Below are 17,724 nucleotides of genomic sequence, written 5' to 3'. Positions count from 1 at the left end.
CGAATTCCTTATACTATCACATTAAGAACACATGATCTAATTAGGATTCCCTAAGCATTTTTTAAATGTTGTTTGCTGTTAAATCAGCTGCCATAGTTCAGGAATCAGCAAGCATTTACAGGGATTAATACAGATATTTAAGGATGATTTCAGCTACTGTTGCCAATTGAATTTTGTTGCTGAAATGCTTCTGTTCAAGAAAGGGTATAGCCTTTTGTCAACAAAAGGAATTTGTCCATAAAAATCTAGCATTTGGTAAAGGTGATAGATTACAAATTTCTAGGGTCTGTATAGTTCCATCAGTATCCAGTTATATATATATATATATATATATATATATATATATATATAGTCCTTATCCACAGTGAAACTTCATTCTGAAATTACAGAGTGAAGTTCCAATTTTGGCACATTTTTCGGTCAATTCTAAAGTTTCACTTTGGATAGACTGTATATATATATATCATCCAGAGTGAACATTCAATCTGAAATTATAAATTGAAGTTTCAATTTTGGCACACTTATCGAAAAAATCATCTCTACAAATATTCATCCAATTTAACAATGATTTGAGCTTTCAAAATAGAGATTTACACGAACGGTTCACGTTGAATAGTTTTAATTCGTTCATTGATTTAATCTAATTTTAATATCCGAATTAGATGAAACTTTATAGAGATGATCTTTAATAGCATACCTAAATATTGAATCATTTGTGATAAAAAAATTGACCGAAAAATGTGCTAAAATTAGAACTTTACTTTGTAATCCAGAGTGAATATTCGCTCTGAATAAAGATTATATATATCATATCGTAGGTAGAATGTTAATTGGTTTTATTTATGTTTAATAGTCTCGTCACTAAACCCTGACGTATAACAACAACTACTCGGCGGCATAGAGATGCAATAATAGGTTCAAGGCAAGTTAATGACGAACAAAGTAATGATTCGAACAATCCGATATCCAGCCATTAGTGCAAGCAGCCTACCACCAACCTCTAATCCTCCATATTTCTTGCTGTAATCCACAGATAAGAGTAACAAGACAAAGTATCATACTTTATAAACATATATGTCATGCTTTGGCATATATAGAATTGTATGTTGGTCCCTAAAGACAGGGAAGAATAGTGTTATGAAATTAATGATGTAGTTGATTAGATCCCTATTTCCCCACTGCTTACTGTGTTCCTCAATTATTAATCAATTTGCTGATGAATAGAACCAATAAAACAGAAATGACTGGTCAGAAAACATGGTAGATTGTTAGTTATAGAATTCTTGACTACCAAGTTAGAGGGGTTTGAGGAATAGTAAAAAAAATCTAAATGGGGAGGAAGAGTATTATGATTATCAGGAATATGATTTGTTTGATTATTAACAAGTTTGGATTCTTCCTAGTGGATTCAGAAGGTAAGGGGAATATTTAATCATATAGAAACAACAAATGGACACGGTATATCAGTATATGGAGGAAAGAGTCATACAATAGCTGAATAGCGTTAAAAGGTTACTTGTTATAGTTGTTTATGAGGATTGGGAGGACACAATCTATAGTCATAGATAATAAGAGTAGGTGGTAAACTTCATTATCAGCAATCAACCAGGCATGAAGCATCTATAATTGCATTATTAGAGAGAGAACCTCCATTAATTGTCCTAAAACGTTTATATGTTTTTAATACTGAGACAACCTCAACAAAATATCTCATTATGTATCTTCCTCGTGAAAAGGTAAAACAAAAATTTAGTGTATTTACAAAAAGCATCTATATGTATCTCCTTTCATTAAATAGTAAGTGAATAACTGATTTTGGTCATATGTTGTTCACAATGTTCATGGCACATACATGTTAATGCAGTGTACTACGGCGGTGTAGTTCACTCCACTACGTCGATTTATGATGTGTTGTGCTCCTTGCTCTTCTTCCTGTCACAGACATCACAACTCGTGAGAGTAGAGACCACGGTGGCGTGGTTTTCAACTCTTCGATGCTTAAGTTAGGTAGATAGTAATTTCTACAGAGTAACGATAAGTAGTTTGGATTGCTTACTTGAAATGACAAAGGGTTAGGCCTTTAATAGTTGAGTAGAGGTGGACCAGCGTTCCATTCCCGATGTGGGGCTTGCTCTATCTAAAGGTGTTTCCTAGAATCATTTTTGGAGCGAGCGTGAAGGCGCGTCTGTAGTCGGATTGGGCCGTGTTGCGGCCCGCCGCGCAACTGGTGTGGTTGGCTCCACGCCGGTGTTGTATGTTCGAGCTTCGTTTGGGCTCAACACTGCTGATTTTAGTGCTGATTATGGTCAAACATAAGCCTATGCTAACAATACATATTCATTAGGATCTCCATTCCATAATGTCTATTTCATTGATACACCAAATATCACACATTTTTCTAACAAATTAACAGAAACGGCACATTGACACATTCTAGTAACACTTGCATACTTGTTAACTAGAACGATGACTTCGAGTCTTTGACTTTCCTTTTCCTACACTTGCTTTGTTCGGCTATTTCCGTATTTGTACTTTAAAAATCTACAATTCTACACAACCATGGTGATGGAGCTTCCAAGTTCCAACGACCCCGCCTCTTTTTACCTCCCTAGAAAAAGAAAAAAAAAAAGCAAACCATCTCTCTAGTTTCTACTACGATCTTTTTCCGATTCCAAACCATCCCATCAATGCCAGCTGCCATTTCTCTCTCTCTCTCTCTCTCTCTCTCTCTCTCTCTCTCTCTCTCTCTCTCTCTACTCTTCACTCTCTCATTAAAGCTTGTATCTTTAGCACAACCAGAGAGCTCTTCACATTCATGTAAAAGAAGCACCACAAATGTCGTCTGATGTCAAAACAGAGCACATGAACGACCACCTCTCCGAACCCACCTCCATTTTTGGTCTAAGCTTGTGGGTGGTGCTCGGAGTCTGCGTCGGAGCCGCCTTTGTGCTCGTTCTGGTCCTCATTTCACTCTACTTGGCCTCCAAGCGATCCAAGAACAAGTCTTTACAGACACCCTCAATCCCTGCCGTCCCCAAGGAGATCCAGGAGATCAGAGTCGACCATGTTCAGGCTTTCTCGAACCCGGAACCCGAACCGGCTCCGAGAATCGAGAGGCAGGCTTTGCTCAAGTCTGCAGAGGAGGAGAGCCCAACTGGGTACCAGAAGGTTCACATTGATATAGGGAAGGACCATAGGATAACTTATCCGTGTGGGAAGTCTTCTTCTTCACATGGAAGTGGGGAGGCTCAGGTTGCTATGGTGGGCCCTGAGGTTTCTCACTTGGGTTGGGGGCATTGGTACACTCTGAGAGAGCTTGAGGTGGCAACTAATGGGTTTGTGCATGAGAATGTTATAGGTGAAGGAGGGTATGGGATTGTGTACCGTGGTGTTTTGGAAGACAAGACTCATATTGCTGTCAAGAACTTGCTCAACAACAAGTGAGTTATTTGAAAATTCACACTTTTTTTTTTGCTTTTCTAATGTTGTGTGTGTAGGCAATTGGGTTGTTATGAAGTGATTTTTAGTTAGTGTTAGATCTATAGAATTGTGTTAGTTTTGATTGTGATTAGTGGAATGTGTGTCATTGGACTGATGGACTGGGATTGTATATTTTGTGAAGGGGGCAAGCTGAGAAGGAGTTCAAGGTTGAAGTTGAGGTAATCGGACGAGTTCGACATAAGAATTTAGTGAGATTGCTTGGTTTCTGTGCTGAAGGAGCTCATAGGTACTCTGTCTTTCCCTGATACTTCTAGCTTTTCTTTTTTTAAGCATTGATATTTTATCATCAAGTAATTGATGTAGTGCTTGGTTGATTCTTATGTGATAGGATGCTTGTGTATGAGTACGTCAACAATGGTAACTTAGAACAGTGGATTCATGGCGATGTAGGGCCTGTGAGTCCTCTGACATGGGAGATTCGGATGAATATCATATTGAAAACGGCAAAAGGGTATAATGCAATTTCCATATGTGATTTAAACGATTGATTTTTCTACATTCCCCTGCCTCTCATCAATGACATTTGTTGACATTGTTATTTGACAATGTAGGTTGTCATACCTGCACGAAGGACTGGAACCTAAGGTTATTCACCGTGATATAAAATCGAGTAACATATTACTTGACAAGCAATGGAATGCCAAGGTGTCAGACTTTGGCCTAGCTAAGCTCATTGGCTCCGAGAGGAGCTACATTACAACCCGAGTCATGGGAACGTTTGGGTATGTTTGGACCTTCCCTCCATGTGATGTGTCTGTGTTCGTTCACTTGCATTGGATATACTAACAGTTTGTTCTGCCTTTTGAAAGCTATGTAGCTCCGGAATATGCCAGCACAGGCATGTTGAATGAAAGAAGTGATGTGTATAGCTTTGGGATTCTTATCATGGAAATAATATCAGGGAGGAATCCAGTTGATTATAGCCAGCCTCCAGGAGAGGTTTGGACAAGAATTCATTTTCTCTTTCGGATTTTTTTTTCCTTCATATTTTTTTTTAAAATCTAAAACTAAAGAAATTTTCAGGTGAACTTAGTTGAGTGGCTTAAGAAAATGGTTTCGAACAGGGAACCAGAGAAAGTATTGGATCCTAAGTTATCTGAGAAACCTCGTTCTAGAGCACTCAAGAGGGCTCTTCTTGTAGCTTTGAAGTGTGTGGACCCAAATGCGCTGAAGCGGCCAAAAATGGGACATGTTGTTCATATGCTAGAAGCTGAAGAGGAGCAATTCAAAGATGTATGTATGCACTTCTGAATTAAAATCAATCTGAACTCTCATTTCGATTTCTTTTAGCACTTGCCATACAACATAGATCGTCTTATCCCTGTTCTTTGTGTACAGAAATATCTATAATGTTCATTTATCCATTTTCATTGATATCTGGTTTATTTAGCCTTAATGCTTTCCTCACTTGTTCCAGTACTATCTGCATTTACACCTCTGATGCTATGTGTAATTTCTTTACTGAACCCTGTAATCTGTTATTTACTTACCAAGTTTTCAACACTGTGATTCAGGATGCGAAATCTATACGGGTCCTTGGATGCTCAGATGTTGACAATGTGAAGAATAGGTTGAAGGACAAGCAGGTGACAGACTCAGGTGATAGTAGCGGATATGAAAATCGAATGCGTGCTGATAAGATATGACAGAGACATGAAGAAGAGAAGTAGTAAAATATTTGCCGGTTGCAGATCTCATCCTCTTTCAAATGGTCATTGGGTTCGCTGAAACTTCCAGTTACCTGGTGGCTTTTTCGTAGGTTATTAGTCTACATTGTATACAGCCTCTATTGTGCACCATATTTGAAACAACATCCACCATATTATAGTGTCATGTAATCTACTCACATTCAGCTCACTCCTGTAAGTTGAATGAGAGTTTTCGTATATAGCAAATTCAAGTTACATTTTTAAGAGCTTAGGATTTTTGGGGCTGCAGACAAATGCACTTTTCAAAGAAGAGGCAAAGATGAACTTTATTCACATTATGATACAGACATACAGTAGAGTGAAGGCCATACCATTATTGGTCTGAGAACTTGGACAAACTTAGTGTTTGATCATACACTGATACACTGCTGTCTGCTGTCCCACTAGTGTCATATATCTGTTTAGCTCTCAATTTTAGAGTGGGACTATACACAACTTTACAGCAGAGCCCTGATTAGGAAGTTTTCTATCACTCTGTTCATTTATAAACAAGAAAAGATTGCATTTAATTACCAAAAAATAAAATAAAATGATTGCATTTGAACTTGTTTTTTTGCTTTAGGTGGATATGGAATATGACCATGGCAACAGAAGGACTAACTTCTGCATAGGAGCATCAAATTTTCACTTTGTTTCATATTTAAACTTCTGCAATTTTGTGAAAGATATAAAAGGTTGTATCTTTTTAGTTGCTTTGATGCATTATAGATTTATATTAGTTCAGTAGTTACCTAATGTTGCACTGTTTTGCAGGATTCGTCTATGGTGCAGCGCTGTATGGTGTCTTAAAATGCACGTGGGGTTCGTGAGATGTATGAATGGTAGATTAGAGGTATGTATGGTATGCAGCGCTGCACCATATAATTTCGCATGTTTTGCATGGTTCGGCTCAAAGCTTTTGACAAAAGAGTCTACTCCCACTCAGAATTCCTAATGTGTAGAAAGCTATCACATCGTATTTTACAGGTCACAGAAGGTGTTTTAGAATTTGTAATGTCATGATTCAGTTTCAGTTTGTCCGCCCCTAGCAGATGATACTTCAATGTGGCAGATTAGGACGTTTTAACCTCCAGAGTTAGTGACCTTAATCTTTGTACTTTGAAAGACTGCACCGGTAATTCTCATGTCATTTTCCTTCATATTCTGATAGGGACCGGGAGTCTGAGATCCACCACCAAATCATTTTGCCATTGTGGTATTAGATCATACGTGAGTAGAGATCTCCTGGTCTTATGTGGTTTGTCACTTTGTTTCAACTCTTGAGCACTTTGGAGTTGGGAGAGACGATGCTTATCAGAAAATGGTGTTGGAAATGGTTGAGATTTGATTAACTGAACTGAATAATTTGGCAAGTCAAAAACTATGGGGGAGTAATATAATCAGAACATGCAGGATTGGAAAACAAACCCATTCTTTAGTATATTGGAAATACCCTTTTAAATTCCAACAAACACAGATAATATTAGGGGTGGATTAGTTGGTATACCAACCTTAATTTTCCAATATCATATACCAACATATATATAATTGGTATGAAAATCAACCATTTATACAAACTAATAACGTTGGTATACCAATTGAGTAGTACGGTTGGTAATGAGCTTCTACCAACATATTTATGGCCTAAAAATTTAAAGGCCAAATCCAAATAAGTAATAACAAATAAGTGAAATAACAATAGAATTTCAAAGTCTTATACAACTTCAACCAAATACAAAGTCATAAATTGAAAGTCAAAGTCCAAATAGCCAAACTGTCAAAATACTAACAAATTCTCAAAACGATTGAAAAAAAAAAGATAGGTTTAAAGGCGAGATATGTTGACATGTTGAAGGCAGTGATGGTGTTACTGATAGGTCTAAGCATTTGTACTCGGACCACCTCTTCTTACCTCAAAGTTTTGCGTAATAGCATTCTCTACAATAATAGCATAAACAGCTTAAATACATATTGGGAATTCGATTGAATCGATTCATTCATAACTAAGTACATAAATTGAAGACGAGAAAAAGAGTGTACTTGACAAAGAAGACGAGAGAATGAGTGTATTTGGCGGGCGGCGAATCAAAGAACAATAGATCTACAACGAAATGAGAGAGGAAAAGAAGCAGATCGAGAAGTGAGAGAGAGAACTCAAATAACTCAAAAGTGACTGAAAGTAGGGGTGGACAAACTGACCCGAAAACCGAAAAAAACCGGACCCGAACCCAAACCGAATCCGAACAAACCGAAATCCGAATCAAACCGAACCGAAAATAAAAAAACCGAACCGAACCGATTCTATTTGGGTTGGGTTTTGGGTTAAGTCCCTTAGAAAATAGAAACCGAACCGACCCGAACAACCCGAAGTCAATGGTCAACGTTACAAAACGACATTATTTTGTCATATTTATAATTTTACATTATTATTATTTTTTAAATAAAAAAATAGTGTGGTCGGCCTCACAGCCACACATAATTTCTAACCTAATTGACCTAATGTATAAGAGGCGCATTATTTAGCCGTCTTGCTTCCTTCATAATGCGATAAGTTTATTTTAAACCTAATATAAATGTTATGATACATTAGTTGACACTTAGGAAATCGACAACTCTAATTCGAAATATAATCGATCGACACCAGCAGATATGATTGGTATATATATTTAGGGACCCCGTAAAAATTTCGTCCGTTTTGGACATGGTTTGACCGTTCGTACCTACGGTTAACTAAAAAAGAGGCGTTTTCACATATTGAAACCCTATTGACCGGGGCTTTGCCAAATATATTTCTTTAGTGCGACCGCGCATGATAGGTAACAAAAATTAAGTGATTTCAGATATGCAAACGGCTTTCGGCGTTCGCATATTTGTAATAGGTTCTCCCTTATGGCATAATAGTGGTGTTTTCGATTTACCAAAAATTTCGACGGTTAAATGAGGTCCGAATTGGATGAAATTTTTATAGGGTCACTAAATATATATAACGATCACATCGGCTGGTGTCGATCGATCCCTAGAAGTTTCCTTCATATAGTCGCTTCATAATGCGATAGTTTTATTTTAAACCTAATATAAAGGTTATGATACATTAGTTGACACTTAGGTGATCGTCAACTCTAATTCGAAATATGGTCGATCGACACCAGCAGATGTGATTGGTATATATATTTAGGGACCCCGTAAAAATTTCGTCCATTTTGGACATGGTTTAACCGTTCGTACCTAAGGTCAACCAAAAAAGAGGCGTTTTCACATAATAAAACCTCATTGAACGGGGATTTGCCAAATAGATTTCTTCAGTGCGACCGCGCATGATAAGTAACAAAAATTAGGTGATTTCAGATATGCAAACGGCTTTCGGCGTTCGCATATTTGTAATAGGTCCTCCCTTATGGCATAATAGTGATGTTTTCGATTTACCAAAAATTCCGACGGTTAAATGAGGTCCGAATTGGATGAAATTTTTATAGGGTCACTAAATATATATAACGATCACATTGGCTAGTGTCGATCGATCTCTAGAAGTTTCCTTCATATAGTCGCTTCATAATGCGATAGTTTTATTTTAAACCTAATATAAAGGTTATGATACATTAGTTGACACTTGGGTGATCGTCAACTCTAATTCGAAATATGGTTGATCGACACCAACAGATGTGATTGGTATATATATTTAGGGACCCGGTAAAAATTTCGTCCATTTTGGACATGGTTTGACCGTTCGTACCTACGGTCAACCAAAAAAGAGGCGTTTTCACATAATAAAACCTCATTGACCGGGGCTTTGCCAAATAGATTTCTTCAGTGCGACCGCGCAAGAAAGGTAACAAAAATTAGGTGACTTCAGATATGCAAACGGCTTTCGGCGTTCGCATCTTTGTAATGGATTCTCCTTTAGGACAAATTAGTGGTGTTTTCAGTTTACCGGAAATTCTGACGGTCAAACTAGGTCCGAATATGATGAAATTTTTTCATGGTCACTAAATATATATACTGATCACATCGGATGGTGTCGATCGATCACTAAAAGTTTCCTTCATATAGTCGCTTCATAATGCGATAGTTTTATTATAAATCTAATATAAAGGTATGATACATTAGTGGACACTTCAGCAATCGATAACTCCAGTTTGAAATATGGTCGATCGACACTAGCAGATGTGATCAGTATATATATTTAGGGAACCCGTAAAAATTTCGTCCGATTTGGATATTGATTGATCGTCCATACTTATGGTAAAAAAAAAGCGTTTTGACATATTAAAATCCTCATTGACCGGGGCTTTGCCAAATGGATTTTTTTGGTGCGACCGCACACAATCGGTGACAAAAATTAGGTGATTTCATATATGCAAACGACTTTTAGTGTTCGCATATTGGTAATGGGTCTTCCCTTATGACATATTAGTGTTGTTTTCGGGTAAAAACCCATCGGGCTTGCGGGCCTCGGCGAGCTTTTCAGATCCACGGGCTAAATGATGAGGCATAATTCAATTAGGTATGAAATAATCATTAGACTATTAGTTTTTCATCTTTATGTTAAATTTTGTACTTTTAAAATTAATATATAATATTACGTATTTTACATACGGGTAAAACCGAAAAAAAAAACCGAACCGAACCGAACCGTACGGGTTGGGTTGGGTTGGGTTGTGGGTTACAGTCTCTAAAATAGAAAAACCGAACCGAACCGAACCGAATTTAAAATTTGGGTTGGGTTATGGGTTTTGTCCAAAACCGAACCGAATAGACCCGTGTCCACCCCTAACTGAAAGTGTGAGGTTGAGAGAGATTAGATTAAAGTTAGTAGATTTCTACGGTTTGAATTTATTTTTTAATAAATTTACGGTTAAAATTTAAAGATATATATATATATATTTAATTAAATAATTAAATATAATATAAGTCGGTAGGTACGGTATACCATAATATATGAAAATATGTACCACATACCGTAATGTATTTTAATATTGGTATGATATACTGTATCATATATCATATACTGAGTATTTGGTATACCAACGTATGTGGTACGGTTAATATACGATCTGGTTGGGATATTTTTATATACCATTGTCATCCCTAGATAATATGACCAGAATGATTCTTTTGGGAATTTGTAAATAAGTGAAGGGTGCGACTATTGTCACCCCACAGTCTATTTTGTTTCCCCATGTTCTCTTTCCACCCTAATTTTTTTTTCATTTCTAAATTACTTTGTTCAGCCAATTATAATAACTAATTTGTCATTTTTTAATAATACTTTGTTCACCTAACATAATTTTTTACATTCTCCTCTCATCTTACATCATTTTTTTTCAATTCTAATTTATTCAGATTGTATTTCAAATTCATTTTGACAATCTCTATTAAGAAAAAAGCTTGCAATTAATTACTACTACTTGTAATTATGTTTTGCAAATAATATATAGGGTCACGCACAATATTCATATATACATATATGAATGAGCATAATTTAGTTGAGCAAAAAATCTCAACTAAAAAAACAAGTTAGATCATATTAAGTCCAAATCTCAATAAAAAGAACAAGGACACTCTTCAATTTAACAATATTGTCATTGATATGAATCCATTGCTGTCTATAAATGTCTCTTTAGTGGCATAATATTTCTTGAACTTAAGAAAGATTAAGGATATCAATCCATTGTTGTCTATAGATGGCTAATCCTTAATACCAAATTAGGGTTTCTGGTTTCAATCTTTTTATTATTTTTAATAATATGTATATACATGTGTTTTGTAAAATAAACAAAAAAATTGTAATTGGATAAATTATTTGGTCTATTACAATAATGTTATCAATCCATTGTTGTCTATAGATGACTAATCCTTAATACCAAATTAGGGTTTCTGGTTTCAATCTTTTTATTATTTTTAAGGATTAATATGTATATACGTGTGTTTTGTAAAATAAACAAAAAAATTGTAATTGGATAAATTATTTGGTCTATTACAATAATTTTATATCAGGACATTACGGTATTTCAATAAATTAATTAGTTATGGGATGAACAAAATAGATTATGGGGTGACAATAGCCGCACCCTAAGTGAAAACTAGGGAATAATAGCCAATTTCACCGAATGTCACTAATAAAATCTATTTTGATATGGCAAATCCAAAAATTGTCTAATATATACTCTAATAGATATGATATTATTAATCATAAACTCGTAGAATATGAGAACTGAGAAGTCCATCATATATACATCTCCAGAATATCTCACCTCAATACCCAGAATGATGAATCAATTGCTTTTGATATAAGATTTTGCGTGTGGTTTAAAAAATTACAAGGGAGGTTACAACAGGGTACGGTGTGCAGCAATTATATCTGCATTGAGAGCGTGGCAGCCAAAATTGTTGCACAGAACCACCTCAACAGGACTGATGTGCTATCCTGAGGAGCAAAGTTACTACTAGGACCTTGAGGAGGAGAAGGTGAAATGCCGAGGGATGCAGGCGGTGGTGGAGCAAGTTTTGGGACATCACATGAACCAAAGGTAGCATTTCCAGTTGTAGCATTCACCTGTATGATAAAGTGTTTCAATTAGAAAAGTAAGGTGATGCAAAATTGCAAATGATCGTTATGGTTCCACGGATAAATTTCACCTATGAACAGAAGTGAAGGTTCCATACCTTGCAATATGTAATACTGTCACACCCACATGTCAGTTGACCATTTGATTTATCCACGGCTTCAGCAGCTCCACTGCCATCACTTTTCTGCAAGAACAAAATCAGTAGGTTAGGCAACTACAGGTTAATTCTTCATTTGTTTATTTCACTCTGTTTGAAGGATTGCCGGACATAAGATTAGCCTGTAAATACCTGGTAATAATCAACAGCAATGAAGTTTGGCCACCGTTTCCCAGCTGCATCATAACAAGTTTTTATCGTGCGCAGTAATGGAGCTGAATTATCCATGCAAGTTGCGGATGCATTAGGCATATCACGGAAGTAGTTCACCAGAACTAGTGGCTTAGAAGTTGTGTTCAGGGGAGATGATTCAGCACGATTCGGACATGAGTTAGGTATCATCCCACCATTTCCATCTGAGAATATAGTATCCAGCAAAAATTTAGGAACTATGGTGAAAAAACTAATCTACATAAGCCCAGAACTAATTATATGATGCAGAAAGTTTGATTTTTAACACAAACAATAATGCTTCCTGCAGATGTACAACAAGAACCTAAATATATAAAGGTAGGATGTTAAAATATCTAACTAGTAGTTCTAAGAAACATTGGACACACTAGTGAGGGTATTCTATTGAAGTATTAAGACGACTCACATTGATTTTCTACGACATAGTTCCACTCGTAAGCGATTCCATCTGAAGCCTCCTTAGATGACTTAGAGGTGAAGACTACCAACCTCTGGTTGTTCTTAGCCATATCATCAACGGTTGGCCAATCTTTCCCATCCTTTGGCATTCGAGACATTGGGAACAGAAAGTTCTTTAAGCCAGCTGCTTCAAAGACTTTTGACAAGCCTGATGGAGATGTTACATAATCTTCGATGAATATAGTGACAATCTCTGAGGGATTTGCATCCAAAAATGCTTTAATTTCTTTCAGCACGTCAAGAGCAGGTTTCTGCAGAAAATATTGGGGGACAAGCATGCTCGATAAATCAATTACAACAATGAAGCATTTGTATTATAAATTGATTCATTTAACTCGTGCAGAACCATTAACGAAGTCACAACACTTACAAATGATGTGACAGCGTAACATTGACCCCCAGTTGAGTGACATAACCAGATGTCGTTCTGAAAGTCATACATATCCAACATAAATCCTCGAACTCCATTCTGCCGCACAATGAAAATTATAGCAATGGTGTTAGCCAGATGAAATAAGTTTTTATAAATTTAACAAACACAAAAACAATTGAAAAGAAGAAAGCGACTTCTACCATAATTCACTTATATAGATAATATGCATATAGATAAAAAAAGTTAAAAACAAGTGAAGCTGAGGCCGGGAGGCAGCTGATAATGGACCTAATGGCATAGTCTTTGCATAATTTCATGGGCACTAGTTAAATGTTTCAGGTGGCTTTAGGTAGCTGGAGGCGTCTCCTTTAATCACAGTATGATCAGCAAAGGCTCAAATTCGTAAATTTTAATCTCCGGGACAGGTACTCAAGCGAAAAGAGAACAGTGACATTTGCATCAATTGTTGTCAACAGACCCACATGCTTAACCTGAGATTCCTCATTGTTTAGAAACCCATTTTATCTATTTCCTCTGTTACATTTTGCTTTAAAATCCAGTCTGCCCTGAAAATGATTATGCTTTTTCAGCCTAGTGATTTAACGACAACATATTACAATCTATAAAAAAATCACATGTTAAAACATCAATTTGGACTGCTAAGAGATTTAAGACTTCACACAAGACCACAGGCCTGACCCCTCTGATCTCTTATCAGTAAATCTTGTGCATTCGTCTAAAACCAGTAAATCATGTCTAGACTTCTAAATAGATACATTTATATGTAGAAATTAATCACTAAATCCTAAGCTCAAAAGGGTGAATTCTTAAACCTTTCAGCACATTATGGGATATGAGCACCAAAATATCAGAACTCCTGCGCCCCAATTTGACAATTATAATGATTCTATGATGCAATGCCGCTGCATATGCCAATACTTTTATAGGCATGTAACACACCATACATAAAAAATGGAGTGTGGGAATTAAAAACAAACAACAAGGTAACACCCTACAAATCAACCATGTGCCAAATCACTTTTAGGATTTTTCATTTACTCTCATTTGGTCAAATCCTTCAGCATTTTCACACATTGACCCAATCTTACACCTCTCATAAAAGAAAGCAAAACCTAACCGTAATATTCACAAAGTCACCTTAGCAAGATTACCATTTCATCCCCACACCAAAAAAAACAATTACCAGTGATTATAAATGAAGCAAAGGAACTGTCAAGAACAACAAACTCCTCAGAACAGAGGCAACAAGAATCCGAATTAAGAAATAACACTTACTTGAAGCTGAGATGTAACGGTGTCGTTTTGATTCATCGGAGCAATGATGATATTTCCAGTGGACGACCTTACACCAGCTTGAGCGAACGAGTTGTGGGTCGTCAACCATGTGTACTTATTAAAGGGAAGACCTTTCACCTAATAAACCAACATTCACCTAATCAAAAACCAAAACCCCCACATGCAGGGTTTGATACAATACTGAATCAAAACAAATATTCATGCAAATTAAGAAAGAAGAGTTATATGTTACCTTAGATGTAGGATTTGTGGGTTGAATCCGTGTACATCTGGGTCGGGTATTACCATTTGCAGCGCATGTTTGGCAGCTTAAACCGGCGTCGCAATCTTTATCTACGGAACAAGTCTCTCCGATCTGTAAGCCATTTCAGAAACTCATTAGTCAAAAATAGAACAAATCCAGAAGATAGAAACGGGTTTATAAGCTAAAAGTGGTAAAAACGTTTAAACCTTGAGGCTAATAGAGGGCGATAATAGGAAAGCTACGATGAACAGAGCTTGAAGTAAGAAAGTTCCCATCTTTAACCTGCAAATATAATTGAAGATATAATGGCAATGTGAATAAGGGAGGTTTAAGCCTCAGAGGTTTTGCAAGAAAGGAAACAAATGTTGATCAAAGAAGAAAGCTTACCACTTTTTTGGTTTTTTTTTTTGGGCAACAATTTCCAGGTTTGGGGTTGAGTGTGAGAGACTCTTGTAAACTGAGATAGATGGAAGAAGATGTGGGGATAGATATATGTTGTGGGCTTTAATGTTTAAAGGGGTGGTTGAAAGAGAGAGAGAGAGTGTAGAAAAGGGAGGAGTTGGTGGCTCTATCTCTCTCTTTCTGATGAAGGGTGGGGCTGGGGTGGGTTGGACAGAGCTGAGTGTTCTCTGAGACCCTTCTCCTGGGTTTTATTGTCTTCTTCTTCTTCCTTTATTTGGGTTTTGAAATTTACAATAAGAAAGGAGGAGGAGAAGGAAGAAATGAGAACAGAGGAAAACGACCAATGTGTCGATTCTATGGCGGGTTTTAGATGACACGAGGCCGAAGGGAACTGCGTTGTGGTTCCCGGTAGGTGCGGACTTCTTTGTCACTATAGTTTAGCATCGCCTTGCTTTTCTTTTTCTAATTTTCATAGAAAAACTCATAGCAAAAATAGAAAGATTATGAGTTCGGAATATTGCATTCTTTAAGAGCTGGATTCTTCTTTCTCTTTTTAACTCAATATCTACTAATTCTCATTCATGCAGATCATCCGCTACGATTTGGAGTTTGAATGAACGAACGAAACACTGTTAGTAAAGTATACTTCAATCAAATAGACATCTCTAATACTTAATTTGTATGATCGCGTTATTTCTCATTTATTATTTCATCAAAGTATAGACACAATTTCCAAATTGATCTTTACATATGCATATTGTTATTGTCAATGGTCGTGTCAGATTGGGTTCGTGTCGGGTCAAAGTGTCTCACGTGTCATAAAATGTAAACTCAAACCCAACTCATTTAATAATCGTGTCAAAAATTTAAACTCAAATTCAACTTATTTATTAAACGGGTTACCCGTTTCCAACCCGTTTAAACCATTTATTAAATATATCATGTCGTTTTAGATAAGATAACCAATTGAAGCAAGAACCAAACAAAAAGAATCAATGTATTACCCAAAATTCTAGTTCAAAATGAGAAAATACTTACTAAATCCATATATACATATAATGTTACAATTTTTTAAATAGCTTGTATACACTTTTTTTATATAGAATTTAGTTCGCGGGTTCATTTCGTGTTAGCGGGTTAACCCGTCGTTGACCCGTTTATTAAATGTGTCATGACGGGTTGACCCTTCGCTGACCCGCTTTTTAATTGTGCGGGTTCAACCCGCTTTATTTTGTGCGGGTTTTGAGTCGTGTTATCGGGTCGCAATGTTCTAAAAATCACCGTCTAGGACCGCCTAGGCGCACGGAGATCCTTGGCCGCCTCGATTTTGGGCCGATTAATCCCCGATTAATCCTTTTGGCGCTGGTTTTTAGATGTCTGCCCGATTAACGCCTAGCGTTTTTTAGAACCTTGTCGGGTCATGTCAGAATTGACAGCCTTAGCGGCGTAGATGCATCACAATAAACCTTGTAAAATGTCATTGTGAGTATAAAATAAACAAAGATCGTTCAGTTCGGAGAATTAAAAAGAAAACTCTAAACTTTTAGTGTTAACAAACAAAATTGGGGTTTAAGAATATTTTTATAACTACTATTTTAAAATAAAACTTAAACTACTATTTACATAATCGACTCGTTGCAAAGTTTCACCAAAAACAATCATAACACATAACAATTACACATTCAAATTCAATTACACATTCATTTACAATCAATTACATATTTTTAGTTCCGATCTAATTAGAGACTTAACGGTCATCTAATCGTTGTAGACTTCTTAAGTGTTTAGAACTAACTCAACACCAAATTCTAAATTTTATGCTAACTTATTTAAAGATACTCAGCGTAGAAATCAAACAAGGAAACATATAAGCAAAAAAGTTTTTATCGGAGACATGTTAACATGGCGGCGTCACACACCATGAAATACATGCAAATTTTTAGAATTTTAAACCCTTTTAATTGGTGCAAACCGAACCTACTTAGCGCATGATTCGATGTGTACCAAATTGGTAGATGAAAATAGCACCCAAATGATATCACAAAGATTGTATTCAAACACTAAATTTGGTTGCACATATCTGAAAATTAACTAAAAATATATAAATGCAATGAAGAACACATGAAATGAATCACAAATAAAGAAATCGTTATAACATATGGACTGCAAATTGTCTTTTAATTATCAAATAAAATCTGAAAATTTATTAACAACATACAATACCAAAGTCTAAACATAAACACAAACTTACGTCGTTCATAAATAAACGAATATGAAACTACAAATATCAACATAACCATGATGAACGTTGCGAGAATCACACTTTGGAGTGGTTTAGTTGGGCTATGCTCCAAAGGGGACTGCTCGGCGTGGATGGTGGAGTGTCACACGGTGCTGCTCAATGCTAGGGCCGTGAGGTGGTGGTAGGAAAGGTGAATGAAGTGTTGGAGAGGCTGCTAATTTTTGTAGGTGTGTATGGAGAAAATTGGGCAGAGTTTTGGCATGAAAAAAGTGCTAAATTTTATGAAGCTAGTATGTGCTATATATAGAGGAAAATTCGAAGGTATACCCCCAAGAATATCTTAATGATCTTTTCTTTCTCTCAAAGTCTTTTCCTTTATTTTCTCTTAAAATTAGCATAACTAACCTCTATGCATTGTTTTCGTCATGACTCTCGCTAGAAAATTGCTATTGAGGTAATTCTAATTGTATTGGAAACTAAACTTCCGTAGCATTTTATCCATATATGACACATTATCTGAATCATCATGAGCTTTCCTGGAGAGCCCGTCAAAGGTGGATGACGTGCACTGGCAGATTTCTGA

The 17,724-nt window shown here is 36.3% G+C and overlaps 2 protein-coding genes across 2 annotated transcripts; one reads left to right on the top strand and one right to left on the bottom strand.

Annotated features, from left to right (window-relative positions):
* The first annotated feature begins 2,764 nt into the window (after positions 1-2,764).
* Positions 2,765-5,484, top strand: LOC126804990 (probable serine/threonine-protein kinase At1g01540). Its single transcript, XM_050532074.1, has 7 exons — positions 2,765-3,440; positions 3,623-3,727; positions 3,830-3,952; positions 4,053-4,223; positions 4,311-4,440; positions 4,525-4,734; positions 5,016-5,484. The coding sequence occupies exons 1-7, from the start codon at positions 2,836-2,838 to the stop codon at positions 5,145-5,147; spliced, it is 1,476 nt and encodes a 491-aa protein (XP_050388031.1). The 5' UTR covers positions 2,765-2,835; the 3' UTR covers positions 5,148-5,484.
* Positions 5,485-11,299: 5,815 nt separating this feature from the next.
* Positions 11,300-15,127, bottom strand: LOC126786401 (PI-PLC X domain-containing protein At5g67130). Its single transcript, XM_050512223.1, has 9 exons — positions 14,885-15,127; positions 14,704-14,779; positions 14,486-14,608; positions 14,233-14,370; positions 12,934-13,032; positions 12,511-12,814; positions 12,045-12,268; positions 11,853-11,939; positions 11,300-11,742 (listed from the first exon to the last, which is right to left on the bottom strand). The coding sequence occupies exons 2-9, from the start codon at positions 14,770-14,772 to the stop codon at positions 11,542-11,544; spliced, it is 1,245 nt and encodes a 414-aa protein (XP_050368180.1). The 5' UTR covers positions 14,773-14,779; positions 14,885-15,127; the 3' UTR covers positions 11,300-11,541.
* Between the last annotated feature and the right edge of the window lie 2,597 nt (positions 15,128-17,724).

Source organism: Argentina anserina, chromosome 1, assembly GCF_933775445.1.
Source record: "Argentina anserina chromosome 1, drPotAnse1.1, whole genome shotgun sequence".
Taxonomy (NCBI): Eukaryota; Viridiplantae; Streptophyta; class Magnoliopsida; order Rosales; family Rosaceae; genus Argentina; species Argentina anserina.
Note: the sequence above shows the minus strand (reverse complement) of the source record. Positions and strands in the feature narration are given on the sequence as shown.

Coding starts and splice junctions, on each gene's coding strand:
- LOC126804990 (XM_050532074.1), top strand. CDS start 2,836: ATGTCGTCTGATGTCAAAACAGAGCACATGAACGACCACCTCTCCGAA. Junction 3,441..3,622: donor AAGAACTTGCTCAACAACAA/GTGAGTTATTTG, acceptor TATTTTGTGAAG/GGGGCAAGCTGAGAAGGAGT. Junction 4,735..5,015: donor AAGAGGAGCAATTCAAAGAT/GTATGTATGCAC, acceptor ACTGTGATTCAG/GATGCGAAATCTATACGGGT.
- LOC126786401 (XM_050512223.1), bottom strand. CDS start 14,772: ATGGGAACTTTCTTACTTCAAGCTCTGTTCATCGTAGCTTTCCTATTA. Junction 14,609..14,703: donor CGCCCTCTATTAGCCTCAAG/GTTTAAACGTTT, acceptor AATGGCTTACAG/ATCGGAGAGACTTGTTCCGT. Junction 12,269..12,510: donor CTATGTCGTAGAAAATCAAT/GTGAGTCGTCTT, acceptor CTATATTCTCAG/ATGGAAATGGTGGGATGATA.